General features: G+C 35.6%; 3 protein-coding genes across 5 annotated transcripts; 2 read left to right on the top strand and 1 right to left on the bottom strand.

The window, feature by feature from the left end:
• The first annotated feature begins 279 nt into the window (after positions 1 to 279).
• On the top strand, positions 280 to 7,928 carry LOC108336378 (uncharacterized). 2 transcript variants are annotated; one of them, XM_017572811.2, is made up of 2 exons: positions 280 to 791; positions 6,653 to 7,928. In XM_017572811.2, exon 2 carries the CDS (start codon positions 6,752 to 6,754, stop codon positions 7,352 to 7,354), a length of 603 nt encoding a protein of 200 aa, XP_017428300.1. In that variant the 5' UTR covers positions 280 to 791; positions 6,653 to 6,751; the 3' UTR covers positions 7,355 to 7,928. The 2 variants fall into 2 exon arrangements, with proteins under 2 accessions (XP_017428300.1, XP_052735798.1); XM_052879838.1 differs by lacking the exon at positions 280 to 791 and adding an exon at positions 3,279 to 3,839.
• A 6,715-nt stretch (positions 7,929 to 14,643) lies between these two features.
• Positions 14,644 to 19,038, top strand: LOC108338303 (glycosylinositol phosphorylceramide mannosyl transferase 1). Of its 2 annotated transcripts, none has more exons than XM_017575098.2 (5): positions 14,644 to 15,317; positions 16,205 to 16,601; positions 17,278 to 17,441; positions 17,554 to 17,624; positions 18,638 to 19,038. In XM_017575098.2, the coding sequence occupies exons 1-5, from the start codon at positions 15,115 to 15,117 to the stop codon at positions 18,796 to 18,798; spliced, it is 996 nt and encodes a 331-aa protein (XP_017430587.1). In that variant the 5' UTR covers positions 14,644 to 15,114; the 3' UTR covers positions 18,799 to 19,038. The 2 variants fall into 2 exon arrangements, with proteins under 2 accessions (XP_017430587.1, XP_052735797.1); XM_052879837.1 differs by lacking the exon at positions 14,644 to 15,317 and adding an exon at positions 15,958 to 16,083.
• Positions 19,039 to 19,343: 305 nt separating this feature from the next.
• On the bottom strand, positions 19,344 to 21,826 carry LOC108338302 (uncharacterized). The gene is made up of 2 exons (XM_017575097.2): positions 20,209 to 21,826; positions 19,344 to 19,816 (listed from the first exon to the last, which is right to left on the bottom strand). Exons 1-2 carry the CDS (start codon positions 21,393 to 21,395, stop codon positions 19,570 to 19,572), a joined length of 1,434 nt encoding a protein of 477 aa, XP_017430586.1. The 5' UTR covers positions 21,396 to 21,826; the 3' UTR covers positions 19,344 to 19,569.
• Positions 21,827 to 25,179: the final 3,353 nt, after the last annotated feature.

Raw genomic sequence — 25,179 nt, 5'->3', positions numbered from 1 at the left:
CAAGTATAATTTATTTTAGAAATTTGTAAGAGTTTTTTTAAAGTATAGCATGTTAACATTATAGCATAAAGCTATTATGTTACATACGATCATGAGTTTAATTTGAATATTAAAATATGTAATCTAAGATAAATTTCACTTAAACTGATGTAACGGTAGTTAATTATTATGATTTCATTATTTAGTTTAAGTATACCATTTAAGAACTAAAAATACCATGTCGGAACCCAACCAATGAGAATGAAATAAAAATAAAGATAAAGGAAATAACGAATATCTCTTTCTCTCTCTCCCATTTTCTCTCATTATATTCTATTAAGGTTCTCTTTGTTTTATTTCTGGCATCAATTCCTGTCTATGTGATCTGCGACTGAGACAGAGGCACACAACGACAAGGCCCAACGATCACTAAGCTACAACATTAAGCTTTCACTTTCACACGTCGGAGCCAATCCGAGCGCACACATAACACAATCCGTTCAATTTTTTTCACTCCTTCGCTTCCGCCACCGGATGCCTCGCCGCTGAGCCAGACCGCTGAGTCTCCGAGAGATCTTCGCCTCGGCTGCACGCATTCCTTGCGGCGGTGATGAGAGGGAGCTGCTGCGGTTGGAACCGTCGGCAGAGCAGCGGTTCCGTCTACTCGCGATCTCCAATGTTAAATCAGTCAAGATCAAGCTTCTCATCTGTTGCTGCGTCGCACTCACGCTTCTCGCCTTCTCCACGAGCGCTTCTTCCTTCGTAGTTTGGAACAACCAAACGCCTCTTCCCCCTCGCTCCTCCGATTCCAGGTTCTCATTCTTTCCTTCCTTTCTCTCCTCCTCACTTCATTAATTTATTTCCAAAAAAAATAATCTAATTTCTTAATACGGATGATTCCAAAAGTTAAATTAAACGATTAAGATCGCTTCGTTTTTTGCAACGGATTTTGGTTTTTTTTCGGAAAAGCTTTTTTTTTTTCAGGGACTTTCATATGTGTGTTGGCTTCTCAGATTCCGTTTTGTTTGAATTCGTCGTTTTCCTATTTCCTGCATTTGCGTGAAAAAAAATAAAATAAAAAAGAAAGGGATATATGTACGTCTATAGATTTTGTTTGCGAGGTTAATTTTGGAAATAGCTTAGGAGGGTGAAGCAATCGTGGCTTTGGATGCAAGCTATTTTCTGAAAGAATTTTTTCAATATTAGAAGGATGAATGGTTTTTTTGGGTCTCGGGATCTTTGAAGTTGATATTTGGGAATCCTGTTCTTGGTGTCACTATTACTATTACTATCCTTTACACTTTATTCATTGCCCGTGTTTTGTTGTCAAGCTATCAGATATTAGATATTGAATGGAATTTGGGTTAAGAACCATGTACTTATGGTTTATATTAGGAGGTTCATCACCCTTTTATGAGTTTTTCTAACTCACCAAACAATATTGAACTGAAAATCGAGTGAATGTAATAGGATTTGGGGTTTGGTGGTTTAGAATTTTGATTAATGCCTAGAACCTAGCTGAGGGGAACTCCAACCTTCTTAATCATATATTCTTGATAAATATGTTCGTGGTGTTTGGTCTGGGATTGTTTTTTTTTTTCATACAAAATTTTATTTTCTTAAAGACTAATGAGCTTATGTTGCTTGTGATATCATGGGACTCATCATTGTTTAATATCTTGGAGTCTTTTGAAAAATTTATTAGTTGGTCATTCTACTCTACTACCTAAAGGCACACGGTTAGGTACGCATCACCTCTGGGCAATTTTGGTCATTCTACCCAATTAATATTCCGATAAATCCAAAACCAAAACTTATTTAAAAAGTGTCCTTTATAAAGTGGACAATATATGTTGTCTGATAAACTATATTAATCGGACAGTCAATTTTTTTGTTAGATGGAATTAGATTAGACGATCGAAATAATATAAAGACAAAATACTCAAGTTGAAACATATTAATTTTAAAACCATTTTATTTAAAAATTTAATCACAATTAGTTGTGATTGATTACTGATTAGATCGATTTTAAAGACGATGAATTGAAGATCGCCCTTTGAAGAGAAGATTTGATTTCATACATCCAAAACATAAATAATAATTATTTTTTTTAAAATTAGTTAATTATTTTGACATAAATTCTGTAATAAATAATTGTCCTTTATAATCACTTGTTTTTTTTTTAAAATTAAACTAGTTAATTAGTTTGACATAAATGCTATAATTTCATTATTGCTTATTCCGTACTTATGTGATCTTCCATGTGGTCAAGTATGCTAGTGGGAATGGGTCTAACATGGTATAAGCCCCAAAGTTAAAATTCTTCATACTATAAGGCTAGATAAAGATAAGACTTGAAAGAAATCAGAAGCTGAACATTTTTCCAGTTGATAAGATATCTTTATTATTATAATTATTGGCTGACATTCTGATTAATTAATAAGATATTTGTAACTGAAAACCTTTCGTAAAACTAGATAAATACTTGTCATAATTAATAAGATATTTGTAATTAAAAACCTTTCGTAAAACTAGATAAATACTTCATTATTTCGAATAAGTGATTACATTGGTATCAGACCACCTTCCACAAATATGAACCGATAGATAGACTTAGGTATTTAAGCGAGAAGACTTACTTTAAAGTTGGTAAGTCGAAATCATATTTATTACCATACAACCTCTCGAGCAATAAAACTAAACTTTAAAATATGTTAGAATTTTGTCTATCATTATATTTTCTTAAACAAATAATTGATTTCTTTCCTACTATGACTCGATGAGAGAGCTCTCATAATAGCTCAGTGAGAGAGCTCTCACAATGACTCCAGAAAGAGTTCTCACAATGGTTGGTTGTCTCATTAAAACATATATCCCAAGTTCTTAGAACGCTTGCTTAAAAATTAGAAGACAAGATGTATGCATAAAAAGTATGCACATAACACAAAATATAAAAATTACTTTTTATCATCTTTTATTAACCAATCTTGTAGTTCAAAGGAATTGAAAAGGAAATCTAAGATTTTGTCATTACCTAATGTTGGAGTAGGATTTTCTTGAAAAAAATGGGCATTAAGATCACTAAATCCCCGGATGGTGTCAAAGTGCTATAGTCAAGAAGTAGAAAACTTTTAGTTACAGCATTCTAACTGTCTATGTCTTTTTTATTATATCCCTTTCTATATTCATATAAACCTATCCATTAATATTCAGGAATAATCATAATAATCCTTAAAAGCTGACTTTATTCATAAAATGTCCTTTATAAATTAACATTTTTTCTCTTAATTGAATGAAAATCTTATTGTTGGACATAAGACTAGGTCAAAGTTCGGAAATGAACTTAACACCACATGTTCATTTTTACCAAGGTGGAACTAAATTGAGAATATGCAAAAATAGTAGACGAAATTCAAAAATTGATCGTTCGAGTGAAAAATGTAGGATTTTTTTTAATGCATCTCCTTATAAGTGTTAGTGTAACATCCCAAAATATAGTAATAACCATAAATTAGAATTAATTACATTGCATAATTAAACAGTGCAGTCTTACACTAACAACAACGCTCAAAAGCCGAACGGCATTAAGTATGTAGTTGATTACAATAATTGAAATAAGAAGAGAAGACAGGATCGTACGGTGTACAAAATTATAATACCGAACGACCACTGCAAAACACTAAAATTCTAAACACAGCTGGACGGTCTAAGGCTCGGCCTTAACTTTGACGTCCACCAAGTTCTCCTCTTCAATAACGTCTTCAAGCAACGCCTCGCCTTCTGCTCACATCCACATGGATGATCATTGCAATGACAGGACGGACGTACAAGGACAAGACAACACAAGGAAAGAACACAGGGTAAGCTTACGTACTTTAATTCATGCATCAACATACAATTTAAATATACCAACAATACAATAATATTTCAACACATATAACCATCCAAAAACTCTCAATAGACAGACTGTCCGGACTGTATGAATCTGTGTATCTACAGGCGTTCGTGCACCCGGGTGATGTAGTAACTGGAAACACTCAACAGCTGCCACCCGAGGTTAGCCCCATCAGTCCAAAGTACACAAAAGGACTGAGACCTCCTGTCGTTCCCCCCACATGACCTACCCTCCTCTATGTGAGGATGAGCACTCACGGAACATCAGGATGAACTGCCATCAGTAGCTTTACCACGTTCATACTATACAAAATTCCCATATTCAATACCTAGAGTCGTTCCTCCCTGGAACGCTCGTCCAAAATCCACTATCATCATTTCATCTCATATACTGTTCGTTCATTATCATTCTTCACTTTAACCTCATTTTCGTCTTTCATTACATTTACATAAAATAACGAGCGTTCAGCCCTCTCCATAACGAGGACGAACGTGAACCACTAGACCGAGAGATTCTCGTTTCAGAACCGAACAAAACCGACACATCAGATTTACTGAACGTCATTTTATACTCGAATCAGTTGAATGAACTGACTCTAGTAAAATCAAATCATTTCTCAAAGAATAATTTAAGTAAGAAGGCTCTAGGCCGAATTCAAATAGATGAAGACACCTCAAGACAAGTAGGAGACCATACCGAGAACAATTCAATTAGAGAGACCGACTTCCAGTCAATGACTGAACGCGGTATACTGATTTATAGAAATTTGGACGAACGCTATTTCTACCCATTAGATAATTATCGACAAGGACGAGCGTTCGGTATAAGACCGAGCGCCACTCAATACGAACGCTTTGGGTCGAGACCCATCGCTGATTTGAACTCATAATTATAAATAGCAGTAAGGTTATTACAGGATGATGAAGGTAGAATTCAGAATGATTAAGTATCCAATTATGTTTAAAAGTTTCTCAATTCCTCACACAACTCTCAGGATATCTACGTTGGCCGAACGCTTAAACGTAGCACTAATAAAAGAGGGCGTTCGTCCTCAACTAGAATTCTTTCCAAATGAAAGAATTCCATTTTAACCAGTTTATTAGAAAACCGAACGGTAGAGGACCGTTCGATGACGAACGTACATAATCATAGTAAGAAGTTCATATTCAAATTTGTAACTATCTTCAAATTTAGTTTTTCCGCATACTAGTTCATACTTTATACTTCACATCAATTATAAATTTTCAGACTTTATAGCATCCACATTAAGAATTCATACTTCGAATTAATAACTCATTTTCACATTTATACAACTCAAACATCATTATACAGATCAACCAGCATACACCATATTCATTCAATCAAACAGAGGTCGTTCATACAAAACACAACATATGAATTAAATCAAATAAGCTTCCCTTACCTGGATTCGTGAGTGAAAACGTCCTAACGTATTGTTCTTGGTTCGCCCAACTACAACTTCTACCCTCCAGATCACTCAACTCTTTTTAAACTAAAACAAGTTACAGAACCAAGACTTGCTTCAGACAAAGTGAAAGCATGCAACCAGGCTTGGTTTGCATGTTCATACGAACAACAACTAAGGACGAGCGACTTACCAGTTTTAGATTCTGAAGCTGTTCAGTTCAGAATGGAGCTCACGATGCAGGGAACGTTCCTACGGTTTCTGAATGTTGATCGGAGAAAAGAGTAGTGAGTTACAGTAGAGAGAAGATGGAAGCTTTCTAGAGAGAAGGATGAGAAAATGAAAAGTCAGGTTTCAGGAGGAAGAAGGGTGCATGCAGAGAGTGGGAAGATGTGTTTCAGAAAAATTATTTTTCTTTCCCAGGCAAAACGAACGTGCACTCTCATACGGACACGTGTCATCCACTACTGATTTTCGAACGTTCTATTCTTGACACCTGGCGTCAGTGTGCAGAGTTTGGAAGTGCGTTTTAAATGGTCTGAGAAGGGTTTTAGTGCATTAATTTTGATTTGACAGGTGGGTTACGGTGTTCATTTTCCAAGGTCTTACAGTTAGCTATTCAGATCCTGTTTTATTTGTATTCGTCATTTTCCAATTTCATGTTTCCTACATATATGTGGAAAAAAAACATAAAGAAAAGGATATGTGTGTGTATAGGTTCTATTTGCTAGATTAATTTTGGATAGGGGGGATGAACATAAGGGTTAGCTATCGTTTTTCTGGAAGCAAGCTATTTAAGTTATCCGTGTTTTCCCGAAGGAATATTTGCATAAACAGTTTAACTAAAGTAAAAGTAAAAGAAGAAGATGAAAGAATGAAAGAAGAAACAGCTCGTAAGGCCTAATGTAATTGACTACTCCTAAAAGTATATATAAATTACCATTTAAAAGACTTTAATTTCAATTGTAAATAGTAATGTAAGACTTGTAATTGTTTTTCCACAACTTCTTACAAAAGCAATTTAAAAGAATGAATAAGTATACACTATTTGGTCAACATAGATTAAATCAACAACTGTGTCCAATTATATTTGTTAAAAGAATATGGAAGTAAATGACAAAGTATAGTCACCATCAGCAGCGACGATAACTACAAGTTTAACTGAGGATAACTTGTTTCTTTGATACCAAGGTCACCTACTCACTAGTCTCAAATTGTCAATTGATCATTTGACTTCAATTGAGTTCCTAGTAGTTTTTGATCCCTTAAAGATTCACTTATTAATGGATATTGTACTTTTTTAGTTTCGTTTATTGTGACCCTTCAACATTGACTCTCCTTTTCTTGTTTAGATACTCAGGTGCTGGATTTTGTTGATCAAGTTCAAAAGTTAAGATCTTGATTTTCAGAATAGCAACTATTCAACTATTGGGATAGTGAGTTGTATCAAAATGAGGAGGCGTCAAGTTTTGAAACATTCAATTGCTCTTGTAAGCATGTTGGTGTGTGTCTGCTGTTTTTTTATCGTGACCATGACTGTTCTCAGGCTTCCAGACGCCCCAACAAAGGAAAGTGCAATGGGGTTTTACCCAATAACGAGATCCAGAAAAGTTTCCCTTCAAGATGGCAACTTGGGCAAGTTTGGAGAAATGATGATTGACATGTTGCCTCAAGATCTTGCTTTTACCGTGTTTGTTCCGTCCGAGGAAGCGTTTAAGCGAGATCTGCGTCTGTCAGTGAACGATTCTTTGAAATCGGACAGGTTTAATGATACTTATGCGATTTTGACTCGTATATTGGGATTTTCAACTGTCCCTCGTGCACTTCTTTCCTCTAATGTGAAATTGGGTGAGCTTGTGAACTATGATTCGTTATCCGGGTTTCCCTTGTACATTTCAAAAGACATCGACGAAATGCTTGTTGTTAACAGGGTTCGATCAGAAATAATAGATGTTAGAAAAGAAGAGATCGTTGTGCATCTTATGGATGGGATTATTATGGATGCTGAATTTGAGCAATCGGTTCTATCTGACAATGATACAGATGAGGATTGAATGTATATGGGAGATGCTTAATTAGTAATTGTTAGAAATAACAGTGTCCCTGGAACTCCAAGAATCACAGCCTTGGCTGAACTTGTATTACCAGCATCAATCATAAGGATCAATACACTCTAAAAGGATTATTAGCAACGTGAAGGATACAGAACTATAGCACCAAGACCTTCTGGCTTTTCTTAGTGTCGTTCTTCATTCATATAAACGGTCAGTGCCATTCTTCCCTCAGAATAAACAGTCAATTCCAATGTCGGTTTAGTTTAAAGCGAATCAGTTCCTTTTGACTTCGAGATGCAGATTTGGATTTCTTTATTCTTCTTTTCAAATACCATGTTGATCAATGCGATTCCTATAGTATTTTTTGAAGGAAAATTTGTAATAGTTAATTAGATGTTTGGATTTATGATTTTATAAAAAAGGTTGTACTTAGGTCTTTTTTTTTTTTTAAATGATAGGCTTTTAAGTTTAAAAGATATTTTAGAAAGTGATGGATCGGTTTGTCAGTAAAATGCATGGATCATCACCATTTGCTAGTATACATAAGTTCCCCATTTTCTTATTTTTTTTTTTAGTTTTCGGCTTCCAAATTATTTGGTGGATTTTAGTTACAGAGTAATATAGAAATATACTATAGATGGTAATAAGCTGCTAGAAATTATTGCTTATTGTGTATGAGTTATGTGTGTATGAGTTGTGTTCAAGTGTGTTCCAACTAAGAGTGAGTTGGAAAGGAGTGTTGTTAGTTACTTTGTTTTCTATAAATGTAAGTGTAGAGATGTTTAAGACCTCAAGTAATACATATTCCTGTATTTCATTTTAACATGGTATCAGAGCAGGTTCTCTGATCTCTTCTGGTGGTCTTTGCTGTCTGTCGGCGGCCGGCCGTCATGGCCGTCAGTAGTCCCTAAAAGTTTCATAAGATTCATTTTCTCTTCTTCTTGAATCTCAGCACCTAGAATCAAAGAGACCTAAAGTCTCCTGGGAACCCTAGAAAGACACTCCCTCCGTAACAGTCAGCCGTCGCGAGCCGCAACCCAATCGATCGCCCCTCTCCGCCGTCGCCAGCCACTGTCCGCTGCCAACCTCTGTCCGCCGCTGGCCACCGTCACAGTTTCGACGGTTGACCAGCGGATCTGGACCGTCTTTTCGAGCGACGGCCAACCACGTTAGTTTCAGAAGCTACTTCTCCCTCACGCGCCGCCACGAGCATCAGATCTCTCCGATCTACGCCGGCCACCGTCACAGTTTCGACCGGTGACCAGCGGATCTGGACCGTCTCCTCGAGCAACGACCAACCTCGTCGGAGTCAAGACCAGACTCCTCTTCACGCTCCACGCGCCGCCTGTCTTCAGCTAGTCTCGGGTGTGTGTTTGTCACGCGCTGCCTTCTCGTCGGCCACCGTCACAGTTCCGACCGGTGTCCAGTGGATTTGGACCGTCTCTTCAAGCGCGACCTAACCCTGGTGGTTGTTGTCTCTGTCTCGTCCGCATGCGCTGTCACGCGCCTCCTCTCTCTGGTAGATCTCAGACGCGTGTTCATCACGCGCCGTCTTCTCGGCGTCGGCATCAAACCGCGCTGCTGCCGGTCGTCTCGTCGGAGCTTCTTCTCTCTGTTCTGACCCTCCATAGCAACCATAGCTTCCATCTTCTTTGGTCTTCACAGAATCTTCATCTTCTTCCTTTCTCACTAGATTTGTCGCAGTCAGCACCGGTGCAGTCAACCGTCGCTGCAGTCGCTACTGCCGCTGCAGTCGCTACCGCCGCTACAGTCGCTACCGTCTCAGACAGACGCAACTGCGTCAGTTCTTCTTGGACTAGAGTTTAGCCCGATCTTCTTGTGATACATTGCTAAGTATCACCACTTGGGAGTTGTCCAGCAAAGAATTTTGGACCTCCAACATGTCTTTGGATCTTTGATGCCTTTGTTTCAGCATTGTAGCTTAATATTTTGTTCTGTTTTAGTGGTCCAACAACTGTGATATTTCACATTTCCGCCCTTCACACTAAGGGGAGTACGTTTCCAAGACACTACAAGTCACATAAGCATGGGTGTAGTCCCTGCAGTTTTGTAGTTTTTACTACAGTTGATCCCATCACCCATCCATCATTGATGGAGATTCAGTGTAGTCCCTGCAGTTTTATAGCTTTCAGCCACTGCAGATCCCATCACTCATCCATCATTAATGGGGATTCAGTCCTTGCAGTTTGTCATTGTCCACCGCTGCTCTCCTTCATCCATTTTTGAAGTTGAAGTTTCACAAGCTGCTATTAGTTCATTGACATGTGATAACCCATCTCTGTTTGCCTCACACTCTTGAAGACAAATCATCCAATTCAAAACCGAGTTCAATTATTCCAAGCTTGGTTCATACAATTTGTATGCTCCAGCTTGAGGGAGAGTGTTAGAATTATTGGTTATTGTGTATGAGTTATGTGTGTATGAGTTGTGTTCAAGTGTGTTCCAACTAAGAGTGAGTTGGAAAGGAGTGTTGTTAGTTACTTTGTTTTCTATAAATGTAAGTGTAGAGGTGTTTAAGACCTCAAGTAATACATATTCATGTATTCCATTTTAACATAAGCATTGGATTTTTAGTTAAGCAAGAAGTAGGGGCTAATTTTATTTACATAATTTGACTTGTTATATACAATATTTTGACATGTTTGTAAATCATTTTTTTAATATGTATATAAGGATTACAAATTTAATTAATTCGCATTTTGTTTGCTTCTTCAGATTACCTATTTACTTCTTCAGATTACCTATACTCTTTTATTTTTGTGATGCAATGGAAATAACAACCTCATTGAATGTTCAACCTGTGAAAAATCGGATGACAACATTGAGCTTTGTCAATCATGTGGTGGTTGGAAAACATGTGATCCAAATCCAGTCACTGTTGCAGCTAAATTATGTGAAGGTAAAGACGTACACATAATCAAGAGGGAGAAATGGTTGCTATTCAGAGTAAAGAACCCTAGGTCAATCGTCGGAGTGACACCAACGTACGTTTGCATTTTCCAGATGCTGTTATTGATTGCACATGCTAACAGTGGTGCAATACAATATGCCTCATCCCTAATACTAACCTTTAAAAATTCTGCTTTTAACACCTAAAAACACTTGTTTACAAGAAGACACAAAATCCAAGGGTATGATTCGAAATAGAGATAACACGTGATGAAATCATTCAAATAATGCAATAATGCATGAAAATAGCCTAAACTAAGGTATGAAGGATAATACAACTAAAATTCAAATAAAATAGAATGATAATGGAAACATAATGATGAATGTTTTTAAATGGAAATATATGATCTCATCTCAAGTCCAATTCATACAATGATATCCCAAAAAGCATACATTTCACAATTTTTTTGAACAATGATTAACTTGTTGGGTCCGCGAGTGCAATGACTAATCGAGGCAAGACAAAGACATTAAGATAGATAATTTTTGTAACTTTACTTTTTCTTTATAAAATATTTTTTCTTAGGTTTCTTAGAAAGCACTTACCTGTCAACTAGGCATGGATCTTCCTCTCAAATACTTTGCACTTGTCACACTTGGTCTTAAGGAGTATCTCTTTCCCTAGTAACATATAATCTCAAATATAATCTCAAAGGGGTGTTAATTTACTAAAAGAAAATTTTAACTTTTTTTTTTATTTTTTATTTAACTGATAGACAATTCTTTCCTAACCTAGTCTCAAAAAGGTGTCAAAAAAAAATATTTCATTTCTTATTTAAGTATATTAGTGAAAAAACTATCTTCCTTAAATGTCACATGTCAAGATGTCAAGACTACATGTGTATAGTGTGTGAAGTTTTCCAACAAGTTATCATAGTCACAAAACATATATATCAACAATGTGTTCAGAAAATATCAATAAACAAACTTGGAACTTAGAGTTAAGATGATGAATTTCCAATTAAATATGTGTTATGAAAAAACAAGATGTAATGAATAAACTGTGTAAATGCATTAATGCCGTAAGATGTTAGACAAGATGACATGCATAAGAATGAAGAACACTTTGATAACAAAAGAAAAATTAACGTATGAAGAATATAGAAAACATCTTAATTTGCTTAGGTAACTCATTCCATTTCCATATCTTAAGCAAACCAGTCCCATCTCCAGTGAAAAAGTATTCTCTATCAGTGCCTAACTCAAATGATGTAATCTCTTTCTTAGCAAATAAACGACCCCTATATGAGTATATTATTATATTGGGTGAAAATAATCCTATACTGATTTATCCCTTAGATTTTAAAGAAAAAAAGTGACATTCTTCTTTCAAGGTGTTTCTGGCAGTAACCTTAACCCAACTAAGTATTTGATAATTGTTTTTGTTGTTGTCACCCTTGATATTATATTTATAGTCTCTCTGCTTCTCAATTTCTTCATGCTTAAGAACTGAATTTGACTCTAGGACTTTGTAAAGTTTGATATCGAACTATCGTAGAATCCATTATGCAGTAACATTAACAAAATCCATTGTGCAATAAAAGTACATATCAATTTTTCTGCAATAAGATAATATAGGAAACCAATTTTACTGTAATTTTACAAATCAGTTTTAAAGGATTTTGTTTCAGCAGGATTTAGAACCCTAATCCAAAACATTCAAAGTTGTCTGCTCCGATGTTCAGTTGTGTTGTCTTCTCTCTTCTCCTTGTCCAACCGCGGGGGAGGGTTATAGCAAAAGACACTCCGACATTCAAGAAAGTGACCTCGCGTAGTAATCTTGTAATCAAGATTAGTTATCAGAGCTCTAAGTTCAGTTCAAGTTCAAGTTAAAAGTTACTTGTAGCCTTTGCCAGACAAATATTTATAAATTATAATGAGTTTACCGTTAGGTCTGACTCATTAACCACCAATGAATGACAATATTAATTGTCAATAAATGACAATTATTTTCATTAACCCCGACAGTTATTACTATTAATTATCTTAACGGCTAACTTAACTGATCGGTTCACTGACCTGAGAGGTATCATCGGTCTCTGCACTTTTACCGTTCGGTCGGCTATGAGCCCATAGTAACATATTTCAAATTAATTCCTTAAATGTAGAAAAGCTATTTGGAGATTTGTATATGTTGCAAATAAGAAAACCTTTCTTTCCTCTCTCTCGTACAGTAAATGTGAAAGTGTTAAAAATTAATATAGGCACTGCCTGTATTTGTAATCCTTGATATCAATCCTCACTTTCATTTGGAAAAATAATTATAAAATTAAAATTAAAATGTGATTAAAAAGGAAATATATGAAATATTAAAATTTAATAAAGAAATTTGATGGATTTGAGAAAACAATTGCCATAAACTAAATTACTATACACCTCTTGGGCTTTCATACCTCTTGGATTTGTATTATTTTTGTAATCTTCTAAAAAATTGTGTTGCTTGGATTATTATCGATATTGAAACACTTTATATTTATTGATTTAAATTTTACTTAATGTAGGTGTAATTGATTTCATAATTTAGACAAAATGTAAACCTTTAAAACTACATGTCTATCATGTTTTAAACACTCCAAATTTTAAGTAAAATCATATCTAATTCAGTCTACAGAAGTTAAAATTACTTTAAACCATTTAGATGAGACCCTTAACGTTTGAATTTTGTAAAGTTAAATTTCTTTGAGAATATATTAAAAATAAATTAAAACAATCCAAAAAGTTAGGTCATGTTTCAATTAATGGGTATTTAAATTTTTATTAGTCTCAACTTCAAAGTGATGTGAGACTATTGGATGTCATTTTAGGATCTATGTTTCTTGTCTTGAGATGGCCTTCTTGCTCTCTTCACTTCCATCGCAAGATACTTAAAAAAAATCCTACTTTTATAAAGAAATGTCCCAAAATCAAAAAGTTAAAAGAAAAAGTAATACTGAAAACTAAAGTGATAGAATGGAAATAAATAAGTGCTGTGAAGAAGAGGTTTAATCAACATAAACAAGAACTGGTCCACAAAACAAAACTATCTTACTCTCTTAAATTAATTAATGACATAAACAAATTTATTTAGAAAATAACTTTTTTAAAATATATGATTTTTTAAAAGAAATGGGATGATTATCAATCGTTGTCTGCAGCTTATACATTATCATCCACGTGTGCAAACTTCAATAATTGCCAAACTTTTATTTACATTAAAATCAAGAGATGAAGTGAAGAAATTATGATCCAACTTTTCGAAGCACGCAATAACTAACTATTTACAGTATTTGTATTTCTTTATCATATCACACATCTTATTAGTACTATTTGTGTTTGTCAAAGAAATTTTAATCGTCTAAAAGTCATTTCTCAAAATCACAACATTATAGAATATTCTTTAAACGATAATCAAAGAGAAAAAATAAAACAAAGAAATTTCAAATTTTCTCTAAAGGGAAAAGTCAATTCAGATATAATTATATTGTTGCAAAATATTTAGAAAAAAACAAGACCAAAGGGTTATTTTCATGGCTATACGCAATATAATTGACAAAAATGGTCCAATGCATAATACATTAATCCAATCGAATAATAGGTATAGGGTACGGTAATCAAACCAAAATTGTTATAAATGGTCATCTGAAAATATTATTATAAATGGTCCATCTGAAATCTAAGATAATATTATACAAATGGTGCCACCAACCCTAGTAGCATCCAATGAAGCTTCTTCTTTTGTTTTTCTTTTTGAACTCCGTGTTTTCATTTTATTTATATCCATTCCTCCAACTTTGAATTTTCTTCCACCAATGCTTCAAACAACACTTATTTCGTGGACCTTCTATTAATAACATAACAAATAAACAAACTCTCCTTCAAACCAAAACGTTGACGCAAATGAATCATTATTTAATTTGTTCAAAACAAATCAATCCTTACTAACACTTGCCATAAATACTCATAAATACGGAAAACATAAAGTTAATCATTCTTCAACTGATGTAATCTAAGATAAATTTCACTTAAACTGATGTAATGGTAGTTAATTATTATGATTTAATTATTTAGTTTAATTATACCATTTAAGAGCTAAAAATGAATTTAATTACCAAAGTAGGAAACAAAACAGATAGTTAGTAACGATGAACAGAATCGCAGTTATATAAGTCAAATGAAGAATTTCCAAAGCCACCGCAACGAAGTTTTGTTGGACTCGTTTTATTCAACTCACTCACATGCCGTTATCTTCATCATCTTCCATACTTGCGTGTATAAATCAATGTGTGAAGGGACGCAGAACCACCCCTCTCAGACGCCACAAGATGGCGGTCCGATCAATCAACCGGTTAAGAAAGGTCCACGTGGCACGCAGCACCTGACGTATGTTCGTGAGTGAAGCGATAGAAAATAAAAATACCATGTCGGAACCCAACCAATGAGAATGAAATAAAATATAAAAATAAAGATAAAGAAAATAACGAATCTCTCTTTCTTTCTCTCTCTCTCTCTCTCTCCCATTTTCTCTCGTTATATTCTATTAAGGTTCTCTTCGTTTTATTTCTGGCATCAATTCCTGTCAATGTGATCTGCGACTGAGACAGAGGCATACAACGACAAGGCCCAACGATCACTAAGCTACAACATTAAGCTTTCACTTTCACACGTCGGAGCCAATCCGAGAGCACACATAACAAAATCCGTTCAATTTTTTTCACTCCTTCGCTTCCGCCACCGGATGCCTCGCCGCTGAGCTGGACCGCTGAGTCTCCGAGAGATCTTCGCCTCGGCTGCACGCATTCCTTGCGGCGGTGATGAGAGGGAGCTGCTGCGGTTGGAACCGTCGGACAGAGCAGCGGTTCCGTCTACTCGCGATCTCAACTGTTAAATCAGTCAAGATCAAGCTTCTCCTCTGTTGCTGCGTCGCCCTCACGCTTCTTGCCTTCTCTATGAGCGCTTCTTCCTTCGTAGTATGGAACAACCAAACGCCTCTTCCCCCTCGCTCCCCCGATTCCAGGTTCTCATTCTTTCCTTCCTTTCTCTCCTCCTCACTTCATTAATTTATTTCCAAAAAAATTCTTATTTCTTAATACGGATAATTCCAAAAGTTAAATTAAACGATTAAGATCGCTTCGTTTTTGGCAACGGATTTTCCTTTTTTTTTTCGGAAAAGTTTGTTTTCATTTCTTTGATTTCCATATACGTGTTGGCTGCTCAGATTCCGTTTTATTTGTATTCGTCGTTTTCCTGTACCTGTATTTGTGGGAAAACAACATAAAGAAAGGAATACGAGTGTCTGCAGGTTTTATTTGGTAGGTTAATTTTGGAAAGAGCATAGGAGGGCGAAGCTATCGTCGTTTTGGATGCAAGCTATTAAAATGATTGGGTGTTCTTCTGAGGGAATTTTTGCAAATTAGAGAGACGGATGATATTTTGGGTCTTGGGATCTTAGAAGTTGGTGTTTGGGAAATTTCTTCCTGATGTCACTACTACTATTAATATTGTTTACACTTCATTCATTTCTTGTGTTTTGTCGTCAAGTGATGAAGATATTATATATGTAATGGAATTTGGGTTGATAACCATGTACTATATGGAAGTTTTTATATTACTAGGTTCATCACCTTTTTTATGAATTTTTCTAAGCCACCAAACTATATTGAACTGAAAATCGAGTGAATGTAATAGGATTTGGGATTTGGTGGTTTAGAATTTTTATTATTAACCTAGAACCTAGCTCAGGAGAACTCCAACCGCCTTAATCATATGTTTTTGATAAACATGTTCGTGAAATTTGGTCTGGGGATTTGTTTTTTTATACTAAATTTTGTTGTCTTAAGGCTGATGAGCGTATGCTGCTTGTGATATCATAGACTCATTGTCGTTTAATGTTTTTGTTCACAGGAGAGGGTATTCTATCGTAATGAACACGTGGAAGAGATATGATCTGCTAAAGCAGTCCATCAAGCATTATTCATCATGTCCTCGTCTTGAATCAGTACATATTGTGTGGAGTGAACCCAATCCTCCTTCGGATATTCTTTTAAAATTTCTGCACCACGTTGTAAAGTCAAAGCCTAAAGATGGACGGCAAGTGAAATTGAGGTTTGACATCAACAAGGAAGACAGCTTGAACAATAGATTTAAAGAAATAAAGGATTTGGAGACAGATGCTGTCTTTTCTATTGATGACGATGTCATATTTCCTTGCTCTTCAGTGGAGTTTGCATTTGACGTTTGGCAAAGTGCGCCTGATACGATGGTTGGATTTGTACCTCGTGTCCATTGGATGGATTCATTGGTATGATTTTCTTCTCTTTTTATTGAATCATTGTTCACTATCCCTGTTAATTTTGCCCGCATAATATGTTTTTTGCCTTTGCTTTTGGTGCTCAAACATGAGAGGAGGTGTATGATTAATTTTGAATGGAGGCGTGGAGCAAGTCAATAATGTGTATTTTAACTTTCATGCATAACTGCATTGATTACTCGTAACATTTATTTTTCAAAATGCTGCTTTGCAAAATATAGAAGGCATACCTTGGTGAAAATATGGTTTAGGGTTTAGAGTGTGAAGATCCATTTCAATTTTGAGAGGGACTTCCCACTGACATTGAAACAGCAAAAAAAACACATTTTGGATATCTTGTGTAATTTACTTTCAGATAGGGTTTTTTATTTTGAGGTTTTGAGGCCTGTTATATTTTTCTTCGTGAGTATCTAATTTAAACGGAAAGAAAGCTCAGTTTCTGTCATGTAAGAAGGAATTTCGTCTATTAATCTTCATCCATCCTTCTAGTCTTTGTTTGATGCATCTTTAAACTTGAAGTGAACCTTATTGATTGCCGTAATGTTTGATCCTTAAACCTGCAAGATTTTAGTTTTCCTTCATTAATTTTCACGACTTCAGTGCCGTGACTGGAAAAATATGAAAAAATTCTGAGGGTAATGTTTCAAGTTATTCCATTTGCTCGCAGAAAGATGATGACAACAAATTTAGCTATGGTGGATGGTGGTCTGTGTGGTGGACGGGTACATATAGCATGGTGCTCTCCAAGGCAGCATTCTTTCACAAAAAGTATTTCAACATTTATACAAACGAGATGCCCTCATCAATTAGAGAATATGTAACCAAGAACAGGTTTTTCCCTGGATAGATAATTATTCATCACCTTTTTAATCAGATTTCAATCTCTCAACCTTGGTTCCACCTTTTCTTAATTCTTTACTCAGTAATTGAATTTATTTACCAGGAATTGTGAAGATATTGCAATGTCTTTTCTTGTTGCAAATGCTACTGGTGCACCTCCCATCTGGGTTAAAGGTAATTGATTCACATAAAACAAATTGTTTTATCTTGAGTTTTTTTTTTCTAGTACTGATGAAGACACTTAAAAACTAAACTACTGTACATTCTATAACCATTGCATAGGAATCACATGGATTATTATTTTTCTATTTTGGTTGCTTAATTCAGAAGTTCCATAACTAGCTCAAAGTGCACAGTGCCGTTGTTTTCCCGCAAATGGTCCTTTTAGTGACGAACTTCCTTTCTATAGGGATTCATCCCCTTCCTGACATTTGTGTGATTAAGTTGAGGATGGGGAGCCAATAAATGAAGCGCGCATATCTTTATTATGCCAAAATTGCACAAGAAAACAATTTTTTGGCATTTTGCTACTTATTGATGCTAGAACTACTACTTATCTTGATAGCATACATAAAGAGTTATATCATTAGCAAAAGAAAACAGCCGTATTTAAATCTTTTTTCTTTTTGTGAAATTAGTCCTTTACTCCGTGTCCCTTGTCCCTGTGCGAGTTATATGGTAGATAGTGTGGATTTACAGTGTACAAAGCATACCGCATCTAAATACAGCAAGGTTAACCCAACTAGAATTGAGATGGAAACTATCTCGAACTTATTAGAACATTTATTATTTCATTAAGGAACCGAGAAGTTCAAGTATGGAAGTTTAGGGCCTTCTATATCAGCGAAATTAAGCGGTGCAAGCTTAGATATTTAATTTCCCTCGGTGATCACTGAAACAGTTTGACGATTCATTCTTCGTTTGACACCTGAACTCGTGATGGTGTTGGTGTTTTGTGACATATTTTGTATTATTAACAAGCCATTGGCCAGTACACTGCTGTTTACGGGGTTAATAATAGGCACAGTCTTGAGTAGCTGATTGTAAAGTTTGATGCTAATAATTGGTTTTGTGCTGTGAAGTTCATTACGGTTAATACAAAATTGGAAAATGCACTCATTATTTTTAAACGACAGTTTTGACATATACAAATATTAGTTTGATCGATTTGTTATTTTTTGTAACAGGTAAAATATTTGAGATTGGATCGACTGGAATCAGTAGTTTGGGAGGTCACAGTGAAAGAAGAACAGAGTGCGTCAACAGATTTGTTGCCGTGTATGGGCGGATGCCCTTGATATCTACTTCAGTTAAGGCCGTCGATAGCCGCAATATCTGGTTTTGGTGACGCTGGAATTTTGATTTCTTTACGGTTTTTAGAATTTGCACTTTCGTCTATTAGTTGCTAGTTGAGTTACTCCATTCTCGTTAGTCACACAGATCTTGTATTATATTGGATCGTATACACGTGTTTTGCCACTAATTGATCAAATTCCTTAGGTTAATTTCTTGTATTATTGTTAAGTAATACAAGGCAGCATCCTGTGGTGATTTTTTCTCATAATATTAAGAGTTTGATTCTACAACATTATTAAGGTTTATTACAACCGGGTGATGAAGCTCTAAGATACAGATTTTAACGTGATCTGTCTCCTGTCTTTCATATAACTTAGATAGGTGGGGACTAGCTAGGTTCACAGAAGAGATTTTGAATCTATATTAATAGTCAAGTAGCCCAATTGATAACGTTATTGTGTTGGAAGAATATTGGAAAATGGGATTCATAATATACCGTAATTAATTAACACCATATTACTTTTTGCATTTCTTAATATAATTCCATGTCAAATTATATAACTACTAATTAATTCCCACAAACGAATACAAAATCACTACAAACAAGAAAGTTGAAGTTGTGATAGAGAAATTGTTGTTCAAATTCTCAAAGGCAGAAGGTAGAGTTGGCACTTACACTTCCTTCATAACAGTATTTTACAACAAAGGAAAAGAATAAAATAAAACCGCATTAAAAGCAATCATTCTACCAAAAAGTACCACTACTCAGCCATGATGAATCATATGAACAACGTCATAGCTGTAATGAATCGTATGAACATTGTCATAGCTGTAAGTTGTCCAATTCTATAGGAAAACTATTTGTATCTTGTCCACCGGTGTTCCAAAGGAAATTGGCGTACTTTGATAAATAGTAACTGTTGCCAGGATCTGCTTCCAATGCTTGCAGATATCTCAGTTCTGCTGCCCAAACATCCTTTCTTATCATCAACAAGAAATCAGCATAGCGAATGAATGCCTCGGCCTCCGGTGTTTCCACCAACACCGAACGCTTGTAGTACTCTTCTGCCCTGAAAATCAATTAAAAATGTACTCAATAATAATAATATAGATCAAAATTAGAAATAAAATACCCTGTAGAAAAATAAAGAGAGAAACTTCAAGATACATTTGTCAAGCAGTACCCTCTACCAGAGCACTTGTCGAGGAGTAACCCCTCATTTTTATGTCAATACTGCAAAATGTCACTTCAATCCATTCTACACCAAAATAAATCTTCACAAAGACTCAAATGTTCACTTAAACCATAAATTAAGCACTCTTCTCTGCATAGAGAATAAACAAGCAACAAGATTTGTTTTTCCTCTTATTCTCTTTCTCTTTCTCACTCATGAAAATGATAGCTAAAGAATGCAGCATCGTCAAGTACCAAACAGATTTTATCAGAAAGTTGAGAACTCACCTATCAATGTCATGAAGAACAACGAATAGAAAGTGTGCATAGTTAGACAGCAGAAGGGAACAGTGAGGTGTCCGGAGCAAATGCATTTTGTAATAAAGCTCAGTTTTGATATATTCCTCATAATGATCTCCTTCAAGCTCCACGGATACTGGGGCCACAAACTGCTCCCTTGTCTCGTGGTCCAAAACCTCACCCCTCAATTCCTTTTGCAAAATTGCAGCTTCCTCTTGCAAGGAATTCCACAGCATTTCCTCCTCCTCTGACAACTCTTGCTTCACATGCTCACCTTGATCATCATCAGTACCGTCTAGTAAACGTTGTACTTTACTCTCGTTGTTGGTCAAGGATACAGCCTCTGTGGTCATGGAAGGAATGATTGCTTTGACAGTGTCTTCATTCATAGAGAACACCAAGAAGTTAGCTAAGAGGACCATCATATCGACCACGAGAGTTGGGGTCTTCCAGAAAACCTGTTGGAAGAGCCAAATAAACGAAGCATCCATTTCTCTCCCTAGCTTGGCCATGACACTTTCTAAGTCTTCTCCACACAGAGTCTCCCTTGTTTGCAAGGCCTGATTTTGAAGCTCATGCATGATAAACATCATAGAGGAGAATGCCTTTTTCATAGAACAGTTAGTTAATTCAGTCAACTCACCAGCTTCTTTGAAACCCTCCTCCAATTGTAGCTTCTTCTTGATCATCCTAATGGACAAAGGAATTTCCACACTGTTCACTTTCCTCTCAAAGCTGAGTCTCAAAATCTCATCCCTCTCCGGCCAGCTAGGTGGCTCAGGCTGGATTCCCAAAAGAGAAGGCTCCAAAACTTCAGGCTCCATTGTCCTAAACTCCTCAGAGGAACCTCTGCCCGAGACATTCTTGAATTGCTTTTTTGGGGCAATATCAGAGACAGCACAAGCAATTTCATTACCATTTTCATCACAACAACCAATCTGAACCAGATTCACCATTTCCTCTTGGTGAAAGTCATCAAAAAGTGCAGAGAAAACCGGTTTCCCTCTTTGCACCCTCGAATTCCTTGACCTATAGACCAACCCACATGGCATAACATTGTTCCTCTCAGTGACACGCCTCGGTAGCGTAGAAGAAGAAGGCGTCTTCCATGAATCACAATAATAAGGAGTCCTGAAGTGCCAACATTTCAGATTGGAAGAGACTCTAGAAGCCATGCTCGATCACCAAGTTCTTCCAAGGATCACACAAACAATGAATAACAGGAAAAAAAAAAACACCTAAAAGACAATCATAATTGAATAAACCCAAATAGAATCAATCAAAACCACCCCAAAAAGTTTCTTGTTTTCTGTATCGACAACACAATCAGATCACATAAATCATTGTAAAACTGAAACGGGTAAAAATAAAAAACGATCAAATAAAAAAGGGTGGGTATGGAATTCAGAGAGGAGTAATTAAGAAGGAGAAGAATGAAAGAAATTGAATCATGGGAGTTGGAGAATCGAGTGTTGTATATGAAAAACCAACATAGAAGAGAACAGATGTCAACAGAAGAGGGTACTAAATTTACTGAAAAAGTTGGGAGTTTGATGATGAATGCTTAAGAAAAAAGAGAGAAGTGGATAACACGTGGGGCCTGATTAACGTGGCAAAGAGATAAAGTTTCAAGATATTTTTCTTTGTTTTTTAATATTATTTTTCAACGGATTTTGTATGATATTTATTGATTGGTGGATTATGGTCTTTCTGCTTGAATGGTTCGTTTTGTGACCCAAATTGCTATGCGAGTCATACGCAATGGATCACTTTGGGCACCACTAAAAAGTGCTTTCGGATCACCGATTGCTCATGTTTAGCAGAACCAAAAGGTTCATTTTTTTATTTTTTCAAAATTTTCTAACTTTTTTTCTAAATCTCATACAGAGTTATTTTAATTTAATCAATATTTTTAAATTCAAATTTTAACTATATAAGTAATTAAATATTTAGTCTAAGTTTTAGCTAATTTTGAATAAAATTAATGTTAGAGATATTATGCAACAAAAAGAAAATCTTCACACCGTATACTTTCTATTAAAGGATCGTGTATGGTGTTTCATCATGTGAAGCCTTTTAATAATGCCAAAAACTTAAAAGGAAAAAAAATACTTCTATACGTTACTTGATGTTGAAACGTTTAGTCACTAATTAATTAAGTGAATTTTTGATCAGACATTAATCAACAAAAAACATGTTACTTAAAATTTCATCAAGCAATTTTATTTTGTTATACCATTTTAAATTATGTGATCATCAAGAGCTCAGAAAATAGTTTGTTAAAAGTAGATAAATGAATTAAAGTAATGTCGAGAATTTGTGTTAAAATAAGCCAATCGTATAAATATAAATTTAAAACACTCGGTTCATTATCTAAATATTTTATATCTCTCTAAAAACATTATTCTCTACTCTTCCTCTCCCTTCTCTCTAGATTTTCTCATTGAAGATTCATTTGATTGGCGATCATAAGCTTCCTAGACGATCCAGACGTCAAGAACTTTCTATCTCACCGATCAATTTCGTGTTTAGAGCCGGTAAGTTTCGTTTCCCTGGAGTCTTGTGAAATTCTGAAACTTTTTGCACATGCAAGCAACATTTCGTTTTGCATGTGTTCATCAGCTTTCTCTCCTCAATTCTGACTTCTTTCTTAGTCCTTTGGTTGGTCTCTTCTCACAAATCTGTTAGTTATAGTTGTTCTTAAGATTTTTTGGTGTTGTGAGCAAATTTTCTAGAAGGATATAAGTTGTTCGGTTCGACTAAAAGGTAAGAGAAACTAGTTAATTTAATTATGATTTTCTGTATATGAGATTGTTGTTTGGATGGTTACATGTGTGGGAAATTGCATGATTGATTGTTTTACATTGATTTTATGCTTGCTGAAATCTGTGAACTGGTTGGGAGTCTTCTGAGGTGTATTCTGTCTTTGTTCGGTTCTAGTTTTAAGGAAGTGGAGAGGTGAAAATGAGACTTTGGGGTCGGGAGAGAATTTGGTCAGTGGGGAAAGTCTAGGCAAGTTTCTTTAGACCTGTTAGAACCGTTAAGCCTCTCTAAAATGTGTCAAAAGTGAAAAATTGATGTTTGGTCATTGAGTGGTGATTATGCATAATTTGGAGTTTAATCTGATACGAATTTCTTTATGATGATGTTATAAAGGTTTAGGTATCCTTGGATAGGTGTAATTTGGTATATGATTCAAGTATGGGGGATTTGAAGTTGGAAAAAATATTCAGTTTTGGTAAAATTAGGTGTTGTTCATAATTCTGTAGTTATTCTGCAAAATTATGCAGAACGCTAAGAGTGTTGTTGACCACTCGGTCATAACTGAATTCGGTCTCTGTAGAGTCTTACCATTCATGAACGTTCGGTCTTAGGTGGGGGTGCGGTCCTTTAGTAGCATTCGGTTTCTTAGTAGTGTTAGGTCTTGTACTAGCGCTCGTTTTAGTAGTGCTCGGTCTTGTACTAGCGCTCGATCTTGGTAGTGCTCGGTCTTGTACTAGCACTCAGTCTTAATAGTGTTAGGTCTTGTACTAGCGTTCGGTCTTAGTAATGTTCGGTCTTGTACTAGCGTTCGGTCTTGGTAGTGCTTGGTCTTGTACTAACACTCGGTCTTAGTAGTACTCGGTCTTGTACTAACACTCGGTCTTGGTAGTGCTCGGTCTTGTACTAGCACTTGGTCTTGGTAGTGCTCAGTTTTGTACTAGCTCTCGGTCTTGGTAGTGCTCGGTCTTGTACTAACACTCGGTCTTGGTAGTGCTCGATCTATTACTAGCGCTCGATCTTGGTAATGCTTGGTCTTGTATTGGTGTTCGGTCTAAACTGCGTTCGACTTCTTCTAGGTCTTCTGTTAATGACCGTTCGGTCATGCTCGTGTGTTGTGAGTATTTTCCCATTCGGTCTTGTTCCTAGGTTATATTGATCTTTTCCGTTCGGTCGTACTCAGGAGTTGTGTTGTTGCCTGTTCGGTCTTCTTCTACGAAATGTTATTTGGTCTTCAAATGATGATTTTACTGTTTGACTCTGATTGTTTATTATAGTTGCATTGATCTACTATGTATAAGAAATTGTATTAATGTTCGAATAAGGTATGATGTTCCAACTAGTATAAAAGAGAATTTCAAGGAGGAATGTCTCAGTGATTGGTTATCAAGGTGGTGTTATAGTATGAATATGGACAGCGAAATCTCTGGTGTTCATCTTGACATTCTAATGATTACCAAGTTTCAAGTAGAGATGAGTAAGTCATGTCGTGAGAATAGCAGGAGGCCCTAGCCGAGGAGGGGTCCTACGGTGAGTGATAAGGGGTTAACCTCGTGCGACAGCTGATGGGTTTCCAGTTACTACACCCATGAGTGCATGAACGGCCAAAAGCTACATTTTCATACTAGTCTGGACGGTCAAGTTAAAGTGGTCGGTCAATATGTACTTATATGTTTTATACGTGTGCATGAGTGTATTTTAAGTTTGTTTGAATTGTATGATCACATGAATATTAAATAACACTTACCTTTCTTTCTGTTTGTCCATTCGGTTTTTCTTTTGCAATGATCGTTCTGTGGATGTGAGCAGAGGGAGAGGAGTTTTCGTCTGGAGCAAGCAGCCGAAGGAGAGGATCCATCTGTTTAGCATAAGACCGTTCGGTCTTGTACATTGTTTCGTATCAGCATAGGAATTTTTTTTAAAGTTTTAAATCTTCTTGTTATTTTAGAATAACTGTAAGTTAACTTTCTTTATCGTGACTGTTCTACATTATTATTATTATTATTATTATTATTATTATTATTATTATGTGATGTCTCATTAATATAGTTTCATAATATATTTTTGGGATATTACAAAATCTATAATGAATTTTTTTTTTAATTTAAGACTTTTGATAGAAATGATTTTTTTCAATTATGAAAATTCTAAATTCTTAAAATTATTATTCCTACGAATGGTTGAAAAATTTTAATCGAT

Source organism: Vigna angularis, chromosome 7, assembly GCF_016808095.1.
Source record: "Vigna angularis cultivar LongXiaoDou No.4 chromosome 7, ASM1680809v1, whole genome shotgun sequence".
Classification (NCBI taxonomy): domain Eukaryota; kingdom Viridiplantae; phylum Streptophyta; class Magnoliopsida; order Fabales; family Fabaceae; genus Vigna; species Vigna angularis.
The sequence above is the reverse complement of the archived record's forward strand: the minus strand, read 5'-3'. Positions and strand labels throughout refer to the sequence as shown.